General features: G+C 41.1%; 2 protein-coding genes across 2 annotated transcripts; both read left to right on the forward strand.

Moving 5' to 3' along the window:
- The first annotated feature begins 1,289 nt into the window (after window positions 1–1,289).
- Window positions 1,290–5,521, forward strand: abi3b (ABI family, member 3b). Its single transcript, XM_058061250.2, has 5 exons — window positions 1,290–1,560; window positions 2,361–2,528; window positions 2,613–2,792; window positions 2,875–2,948; window positions 4,729–5,521. Exons 1-5 carry the CDS (start codon window positions 1,426–1,428, stop codon window positions 5,177–5,179), a joined length of 1,008 nt encoding a protein of 335 aa, XP_057917233.2. The 5' UTR covers window positions 1,290–1,425; the 3' UTR covers window positions 5,180–5,521.
- A 1,526-nt stretch (window positions 5,522–7,047) lies between these two features.
- LOC144898119 (uncharacterized) lies at window positions 7,048–10,466 on the forward strand. The gene is made up of 3 exons (XM_078789061.1): window positions 7,048–7,106; window positions 8,325–8,536; window positions 10,227–10,466. Coding segments are annotated over exons 1-3 (378 nt in total). The 5' UTR covers window positions 7,048–7,105; the 3' UTR covers window positions 10,392–10,466.
- The last annotated feature ends 44 nt before the right edge of the window (window positions 10,467–10,510 follow it).

Consider the following 10,510-nt stretch of genomic DNA (forward strand, 5'->3'; position numbering starts at 1 on the left):
TAAGCCTATGTTCAAAGTTTTAAACATATGTTTTGTTGCCTGGCAGCCAGCCAGCCAAAGACCAGTCCTTATCCACAAATGTTAATGCACTTTGTCACTTGGCTCAATAAGAGGCAAAATGCCAAACATTGTGCTGATAAACTCACCCTTTGGAGTATCATTCCCACATTCCACTGGGATTGGGATGTCTTTAAATATAAACACACACACACATACAAACTGTCATTAGGGATGGTGAGGAATTCCCACTCTTTAGACAGGATTTCCTGGAAAGCATAATGTATTTTGACTGTTATTATGCAACAGTGATCCACTTATAAAGGTACCCAATAGGGAAAGGCTTTACTTTGGCCAAAAAAAGAATTTGCAACAAAAAAACAGTCAAAAAGCAACCTTCTTTAGGTCCTGCCAGGAACCCTGATGAATGCGTGGTCGCTTTTGTCCACCTCACGGACCAGAAAAGTGTCATTTCGGCAGCTCAAAAAACGACAATTTGCAAAAAAGAAAAGCGTTAAAAAAAAGCGTGTGGTGGGTTTTACCACCTCCCGGACAAGAAAAGTATTGTTTAAACACCTTGAAAAAGGTCAGCCGCGGACCCGAAAAACAGGTGAAAATTGACCCGTCGGAAGTGGGATTTTTTTTTTTGCCTTCTTTGGGTCTGGCCGGATGAGAAAAGTGACGTTTTCACCGGCAGAGGGCGCCATTTAAACTGCCCATGCTTTCGCCAAAATTATGAAATTACACTAAATGTTGAAATATTTTTTTAAATGTCTGAATTGCCTGCACACTTGCCCCGAGTGATTTTAATGTTGAACTAAGTGTGGAAATATTTAGAATAGTCATTTCAATGGTTACAAATACAGATATATGTCATCAATAAGTCAGCATTTGCTTGTCCCTAATTAGTTGACATGTGGTGATGAGAGGAATTGAATTAAAGAATTGAAGCAGTTACTTTGGGTTGACAAGCACATACTTTATCAACCAAGGCATGCCATCTCTGTCGAAGCCACAAAGTGATTCAGTCATAGGAAACGTTCATGGGGCAGAATAGGAGGGATAAAAGATGAAAATGGCCGACTACATGTGTGAACGGCGAAAGCAATAACAATGACTATACTGCCCTCTTGTGGAGATACATTGTCAGTGTCACAGAAGGGGCCAATAGGTCAGTTCAGACCACATTTTACGCATCTGTGGTGCACATGCATTGCTGATAAAACATGAATTTTTTGCTTTTCCCTTGTCTTTTCTCTGAATATTATTTCATTTCTTCCATTCCGACCGTAGTGTGCTGTGCTTACTTTGACTACTCCCGCCCCCCTCCTCAGCATGGAGCAACACGCCCAACAAGCAGAAGAAGTCCATTCCTCCTTCAAGTAGAGACATGCTACAGTCTATACGTAACGATTTAAGCCACAAATAATGACGGAGTCTAAGAACTTTTCAGAGGTTATTTCTCAGATATTACAAGAGGCGCCGACTGCCTGGAAGAATCTTGGTGACAACCAAAGCAACCTGCTGAATGTTGCAGATTACTGCGAAAACAACTACCTGCAGGTGAGACATCTTCTTTTGCTATGATGGACACTTCATTAGGTACACCTGCACTGCTGCACTGAAAAATGGGAAAACATTTTAAATATTGAAATTAATGATTTTGCAAATCGTGGTCTGTTTTATTTTATTTTCACGAATTCAATTTATTTGTTCTATAATTTACATTTATTATAAAATAAACCAGAATATTATTGTTGATTGTTACTTTTTTAATATCACTGTTTATATTCTTGTATTCAAATTTTCAATTTATTCTACACATTTAATCATTTAATGTAAAAATATTCACTTGTAAAATATAAATGTAAAAGAATTGAACAAAATATATATTATACTCACACACACATCATTTCAGTATTATACATTTTTTACGAGGCAATTGCGGTTTATTCTTTGATATGCCTATATTTTATTGTTTTTATTTGTACTATATTTTTTATTTATTAAAAAATGAAGATAAATTATAAAGGATATATTTGAATTGTGTTATTGTGGGCTTCATTCTGTAAGTAGCATGATATTTTATTGTTCGGGAGAAGTATGTCTACACTTTAACATAAAAATAAATATGTATAAATACACACAATGTAAATAATAGTTTTTCAAAAATCAATAAATAGATCAAATATTTCCTGTTATTTTCTTAAATCCGTATAGTTTAGTTTCTTAAAAATATATTTTAAATACATGTTTATATACTAAAAAAATTAACATTTAAAAAGTAAAATAAATTAGTATGTACTAAAAAGTTAAATAAATATTTGATTTCTCTAAAAAGCCAGAAATAAACATTTTTACAGGCAGATGACCCAAGCAAGGCTGTGGAGGAGGCCAAGGGTTTGGCCACTCAGGCATTGGCCAGTGTGACCTACCAAATCAACAGTGTGGCCACTTTACTGCTCAGACTGCTGGACTCTCAGTCCATGCGTCTCGGCCACATGGAGTCCTCAGTCAACCTGATGTCACTGGTCAGTAACACCTTGAACTCACCTTGAAACAACCCAGTCACACAGCACCTTCATTTAGAATGTCCACACTGGGATGTGACGCAGGCTGCAGCCATCCACTACGAGAAGGTGGCCAGAAGAGAGATCAGCATTTTCACCACTTCCAAAAACAAGACTCGCTCCAAACTGGTGACGCCACCTCCATCAGGCAGGGAGCCAGAGAGAAGCTACTCCAGAGTACCCATATCTTACTCCACCTTGGACTTGACTGGACACTGTTTCCAGGTGAATCTGACACCAAGCTTTGCAGTCTACCATCCTTGTGGAGGCTGATGATGTCATTCTTTGTCCACCCCACCTCACACAGATCACGAGGGAGCCCCCAAAGAGAGAGCCAGGGACCACCACGGACAGCACACAGAGCATTGCAGATGCACCCACGTATGCCACAAAGCTTGTAGATACTAGAGATAGACATGTCGGTAGTCGTTGTAGTAGTAGCGTAATACATTGGGCCGCGCCATTCAGACAAAAAAGGTGAAATTCCCATTTGAACGGCCATTCAACTGCTTCACCAAGGACTTACCATACTGCAAGGGTGTCCAAAGTGCGGCCCAGGGACCGCACCTAGTTTTTTTTATTGGCCTTTGGCATATTGTAACAATAAAATTGCTTCTGGATTGGTTAAGCATCTTTAATGCACAAACTGCATCAAAGATATAGAAGTTGTTATTGTTGTGTTAGGGTAACACTGAAAAGAAAAAAGTACATTTTTACAAGAGATGTCAACATTTTTCAAGAACAAAAGTCATAATTGTAAAGATTACCAACATTTCCCACATGACCTGTCATGTATTCAAGTAAAATCATGACATAACCGTGACTTTATGGCATGATTAAATTTGGGCTATTGTTAGATAATAGCGTTTTATTTCTTAAATGGACACAAGTGGTGGTTATTTTTAGGGCTATATATATATATATATATATATATATATATATATATATATATATATATAGATAATATGCAATCTGCCTGCACACTGAAGAAAGAGTTGAGGGAGTCTAACTGATGTGAATGAAGCAGGCAAACAAAGATGAAGTTACAATAAAATGGTATATTGTGATATTTCTTTTTTGAAAGGCTGTATGTGGATGAAAATATAACAATTAAACAGGTAGTAAAGCTAATTCGCATTGGTAAAATACAATTCCTCAGTTCAGTTCAGGGACCAGCTGCCATTAAAGACGCAATAAACAGACAATAAAAAAAACATAACATAACATAATGAACAAACAAGTAAATGAGAAAAATACATGGATTTCGTGGCACAAACGGCGACCAAACAAGTAACTTTTCCATTCAATATGGCGGCTTCAAATACGCAATTGTGAAAGGTGTGTGCATCTTACCGCAGAGTTCTTCGATTCATCCATCAGCCACACCAGCAAACGATGGGATTCAAATGTTGGCGCACAACGTCAGCGTCTGCGGCGTTTAAACGCTGTTCCAGTTGCTGTTTAGCCACATTTTCTCTGTTTTTTTTTACATTTACTTTTCCTTGTCTTTCGTTGTCTGGCCGCTTCAATCTTCCCGCGTCTTCGGACACCCGCCTCCTTCTTCGTCTTGTGTTGGTGACGTCAGCACGTTGGTGACGTAAGCGTTTATTTGAAACGTGAAAAAAAATCTCCATTACTTTTTGTAATTGAGGTATCCGAACTATCCGAATAATCGTTGCAGCCCTAATAGTAATTTATTATATTTTTTTTACTTACTTGTACTATTTTTTACTTTACTTTGAATTCATCTAACACACTTTAGAGTTTTCATACATGGTAAATCAGGGGTCTCCAACCAGTAGTTAATGAGCTACCAGTAGCTCCAAACCACTTTTCAAGTAGCTCTCCAAAGGGTTAATTCATTTATTCTCAACTCCGATACCACCAAAATTACAAAGTGGGGTTCAGCAGTAATTTGTAAGTCTTCGAGAGCCCTTGGTAGTAGGACCCATCAGAGCAGAGTGGGTGGAATAAATTAAAACAAACTGTTATGGAAAGCCAAGGAAATACAGCTGGAATAGGAGCAGATTCTGGAAGATCTAGAAAGCTTTTTGTGTAGGTTATTGTGTGTAGTTGCTCTATAAGAGTCCATAACAGGTCCCCTTTCATGTAGAAAATTCATTTTGACATTTGCTATGCTTTCTTTATATTTTGTGTGCAGATCCAATCAAGGCATTGCTGTACCACTACCATCAGTTCCCGCTCTACCTGCTGACTCCAACATCAGCGATAACCTTCCTCCTCCTCCTCCTCCTCAAGCCACAATAGACCCCAGTATGTCTCCTCCTCCTCCACCACCACCTTCCACATCCTGTGTGGACACCAGCCTGCCTCCACCACCTCCTCTCGGAGCAGATGCTACTCTCCCACCGCCCCCTCCTCCTGTAGCCGGAGCTGGCCATCTTCCTCCTCCCCCACCTCCTCCTCCTGGGGCAGGAGCTGACCATCTTCCTCCTCCCCCACCTCCGCCTCCTGTAGCTGGAGCTGGCCATCTTCCTCCTCCCCCACCTCCTCCTCCTGGAGCAGGAGCTGACCATCTTCCTCCTCCTCCTGGTGCCTCCAACATTGTGCCACCACCACCTCCTCCTCCACCTCCTCCTCCTCCACATTAACAAGCCCATTTTGTTGTAAAACCACCTCAAAAGCAACCATATTTTCCAATATTGTGTATCTCCCATAGTAACATATAGGACACATTCATAAGCTTCAATGCCATATTTTATATTGACATGTGCACATCTGTGAAATATTACGGGCAAAGCAACTGGGAAATAAAAGTGATTGCGTGTGTTCTTGTGGAACATGGAACCACCAACATGTTTCAACACCTCCTTCAATACATTCCAAAGAAACAAGCCCAAACAGGGACACCTCCTTTTCTTCTCATCCTTATTGGGGTTGTTGACAATGTGCTACATCTCCTCAAAATAACTCAAACACAGACATTAGCGTCCAACCACCGCCAACACAAGTGACTACACCCTTATGTTAAAGTGTAGAAAATGGCTCCAATTAGCCATGTTTTCTCCCCGGCGTCATGTGACTCATTAGCGTTACAAAGTCTCATGTGTGAATGGAGAGCAGGTGTGTTAAATGTGGCGTTATCGCCCTCACACTGAGATTTAACATGGCCGTATTGGCCCCCGGCATGTTTGAAAAATCTATTTTAAGAAAGAAAAAAAATATATTAACAGAAAAAAAAGTTGCAATCTAATAAGAAGTTTTAATTTTACAAGAATAACATCATTTTACCAGATTTTTGTAATATTATGAGAAAGAAAATGCCATTATAAAAGCATATACTTCAACTATTAAAGCTAAAGGTTAATTTTGAAAAGGCGTTATATAATAATATAATAAATGCTGATCAAGCCATGGGTTATTGCAGTTATTATACAGCATTTTTAAGCACTTTATATTATGGAGTCTGACAGCAGCAGGAAGGAAATACCTGCAACATCTCTCAGAGTCTTTGTTCATCATGGAGGACGGCTTGGCTAGCATCCTACTCTTGTCCACCTCCTCCACCTGTTCCAGAGGACATTCCAGAGGACATTCCAGAGGACATTCCAGGACAGAGTTGGCATTCTTAATCAGCGTTTCCAGCCTCTTCCCGTCTGCTGCTGTGATGCTGCTCCCCCAGCATAACACACCATAGAAGATGGCAGACGCCATCACAGTCATGCAACAACAGTAGAACAGTAGATGGTGCGTTCAAGGGCCGTCAAACAAAGCGGGACAGATCGCTGCGCACATTAAACATTAAAAAATTGGGTGATTTCTTACTAGTAATCAAATATGTACTGTGATATAATTAAGTTGTTTTCTACCACTTTTCCTAACGAGGGTTGTGGGAGTGCTGGAGCCTATCCCAGCTGTCTTCGGGCGAAAGGCGGGGTACACCCTGGACTGGTTGCCAGCCAATCACAGGGCACATATAGACAAACAACCATTCACACTCACATTCAATTAACCTAGCATGTTTTTGGAATGTGGGAGGAAACCGGAGTACCCGGAGAAAACATGCAAACTCCACACAGAGATAGCCGAGGGTGGAATTGAACCCTGGTCTCCGAGCTGTGAGGTCTGCGCGCTAACAACACGACCGCCATGCAGCCCCTGTGATATAATTAATATCTATATATTTTAATGACTGTTTGCAATTTCGACTAAATGGCTAATGACTCTAGTCCTGCTCAAAGATAAAATGTGTTTTATGTATTGTGGCAAATATTTAATAATAATCGTGTCTGAATGTTGCTAACGTAACAAGCTGTACTGTGGAATACAAAAGCTAGATCAAGCCATATTTGTGTACAAGAAGCATCGTCATTTGCCGGAGTTGAACAGTCGCCATTGATGGAGCAATGAAGACTTGTAACATCCACCCAGGAAATGTGTAAAACAGGAAGTTGACCTCAAAGTCCTGTGGCTTTAAATGAGACAATAAGGCTATAAAAAAAATGCTGCGAAGACATTACACATACAGCATTTCCAGCTACGCAACACTCAGGACGCCTTGTTTGTTTGGATCCCTCAGTAAGGTAAGACTTTAATAAGAACTTCAAAAAAAAAGTTTGGTTTTTTTTTGTTTGATTTTGACCTAAGTTACATGGACTCGGCTGACAGGGACACACAGTGAGCAACACATTTATAGGATGAAGGTCCAAAGAGTATGTTGATCATTTAGCTTCCACACACACAATGATACACATTTGTGAGTTTGAAGAAAATATGTCAATATACATTTGGGAGGTTACATAAACAAAGAATTCCATTATCTTGCTTAATATTACCATCATAATCTCAACTGTGTATGAAAACATTAATTTTCTACCGCGTGTCCTCGTGGGGGTGCGAGAGGCGGGGTGCACCCTGGACTGGTGGCCAGCCAATCACAGGGCACATACAGACAAACAACCATTCACACTCACATTCATACCTATGGACAATTTGGAGTGGCTAATTAACCTAGCATGTTTTTGGAATGTGGGAGGAAACCGGAGTACCCGGAGAAAACCCACGCAAATTCCACACAGAGATTGGTCGAGGGTGGAATTGAACTCAGGTCTCCGAGCTGTGTGGCCTTTGCACTAATCACTCATCCACCGTGCAGCTTGCTCAGTAGTTATTCATTAAAAAAAAAATTCTGGATCTAACGGATAGCTTTTGGAATTCCAGATTCCACAGTGTCTTGGCGATATTTGTTGCCTCCTATTTTTTTCATATTTTCATAATATCCAGAATTATTCCAATATCCAGATCAGTCGTTGTTATTTTGTAGAACCTTCCGCAAACTTGTCCTGTATTTTTTCCCCAAGTGCTCTGACCATTTTTTGTGGCGTTATATACACAAATGCCAAAAACGGTTCTATCTGGCAATGTTAAAGAATCCAGGAAGTGATCCGGATCACTCCCAAAATTTGGACAATTTGGAGTGGCCAATTAACCTAGCATGTTTTTGGAATGTGGGAGGAAACCGGAGTACCCGGAGAAAGCCCACACATGCACAGGGAGAACATGCAAACTCCACACTGGGTGGGATTGAACTCGGGTCTCCTAGCTGTGAGGCACCTGCACGCTAACCACTCTGTATATATGTTATGTTTTCATCTTGTAGTGATGTCAAGGACTTTGAGGCAGCCATGACCATTGTGAATATCTTTCAATATGTGTGAGTATCCCCAGTCCATAATAATAATAATCATCATCAAAATACCAGTAATAATCAATGCATTTCTAGATTTCCATGCTTAGTGGTGTCCATAGCCGTGGTCCTCCTCTGCTTCTACCTGCACGCCAAGAAGAAAAGGGCGGCATACGATGTCACCATGGCAACCATACAAGAAGACAACAGCTTCTCCATACAGGCCATTTCGGTGTCAGAAGGTCAAGAGGCGGTGGAGCGACTTTATGACAGAAACCCTCCGAGATACAGCACCGTGGATCTCCCTCCACCTTACGCACTGGTGTGTGACACCCTCAGTCTTTTGTGTCTCGATATTAGTGACTTTTTCATTGATCAGCATTGTCTTCAAATTAACGTCATAACTCCTAAGTTGTTTGCTAACTTGCTAACATTGTACTATACAGTACAGTAATCCCTTGTTTATCGTGGTTAGCTGCTTCCAGACCCTGATGAGTGAATTTCTGCAAAGTAGGAATTTTTATTTTTAATTTTGGAAATTAGAGCCAAAAAAACTGTTTATGAACTTAAAAATATGTTTTTAACACTATTTAGAGCCCTCTAGACATGAAGTAACAACCCTATAGTCACTTTTACACTTGATTGCCCAACATGGTAGACATAATAAGAGACATTCATTCAGTCATTTTCTACCGGTAATCCTCACGAGGGTTGCGGGGGTGCTGGAGCCTATCCCAGCTGTCACATTCATACCTATGGACAATTTGGAGTGGCTAATTAACCTAGCATGTTTTTGGAATGTGGGAGGAAACCGGAGTACCCGGAGAAAACCCACGCATGCACGGGGAGAACATGCAAACTCCACACAGAGATGGCCGAGGGCGGAATCTAACCCTGGTCCTCCTAGCTGTGAGGTCTGCGCGCTAACCACTCGACTGCCGTGCCGCCCTGAAGTAGGATTCCTTATTTATAATATTGGAAATTAGAGAAAAAAAAAACTGTTTATGAACTTGGAAATATGTTTTTTAACACTATTAGAGCCCTCTAGACATGAGGTAACAACCCTATAGTCACTTTTACACTTGATTGCCCAACATGGTAGACATAATAAGAGACATTCATTCATTTTCTACCGGTAATCCTCACGAGGGTCGCGGGGGTGCTGGAACCTATCCCAGCTGTCACATTCATACCTATGGACAATTTGGAGTGGCTAATTAACCTAGCATGTTTTTGGAATGTGGGAGGAAACCGGAGTACCTGGAGAAAACCCACGCAAATTCCACGCAGAGATTGACCGAGGGTGGAATTGAACTCAGGTCCTCCTAGCTGTGAGGTCTGCGCGCTAACCACTCGTCCGCCGTGCCGCCCTGAAGTAGGATTCCCTATTTATAATTTTGGAAATTAGAGCAAAAAAAACTGTTTATGAACTTAGAAATATGTTTTTTTTTTAACACTATTAGAGCCCTCTAGACATGGAGTAACAACCCTATAGTCAGTTTTACACGTGATTGCCCAACATGGTAGACATAATAAGAGACATTCATCCAGTCATTTTCTACCGGTAATCCTCACAAGGGTCGCGGGGGTGCTGGAGCCTATCCCAGCTGTCACATTCATACCTATGGACAATCTGGAGTGGCTAATTAACCTAGCATGTTTTTGGAATGTGGGAGGAAACCGGAGTACCCGGAGAAAAGCCACACATGCACAGGGAGAACAAGCAAGAGGGTGGAATCGAACTCTGGTGTCCTAGCTGTGAGGCCTGCGTGCTAACCACTTGCCCATAGACGCAAGACGTAAGAATAATAATATGGAAGTGACAAGGGATTACTGTACCCATGTTTTCTAGTCTTACATTCAGGTCCACACTAATTATGACAAACTAATTTCAGTCAGTCGTTATAAATATGCTACACTGACAGAGATGTTTTTCACCATTTTAGTTGCATTAATAAAGAGACAGCTCATTTAAATGTAAAGTCACAATAAAGACGCATCATGTCTTGTAGTTTGACCCCAAACTGACAAGTGTTTGGCCAGGGGGTCCGCCGCCCGCCTATGAGATGTATCCAATTACACTGCCTCTGGCCCCTCATCACTGGATGACCCCGTCAACCAGCACCCACGTGCACCCACCCCGCCGGCAGAGGCACCACCGGGCGTCCTTCAGCTAAAAGCAACCATAAGAAAACTCTGAACAATGTGTTTTCATGTATTTTGTACTTCCTGCTTCCAAGTGAAACAACAGTACGTACTGTACGTGTATATACACACACACACGCCATCAACACCA

This window comes from Doryrhamphus excisus, linkage group LG2 (genome assembly GCF_037039965.1).
Source record: "Doryrhamphus excisus strain RoL-2023G ecotype Guam linkage group LG2, RoL_Dexc_Guam_v1.1, whole genome shotgun sequence".
NCBI classification, from domain to species: domain Eukaryota; kingdom Metazoa; phylum Chordata; class Actinopteri; order Syngnathiformes; family Syngnathidae; genus Doryrhamphus; species Doryrhamphus excisus.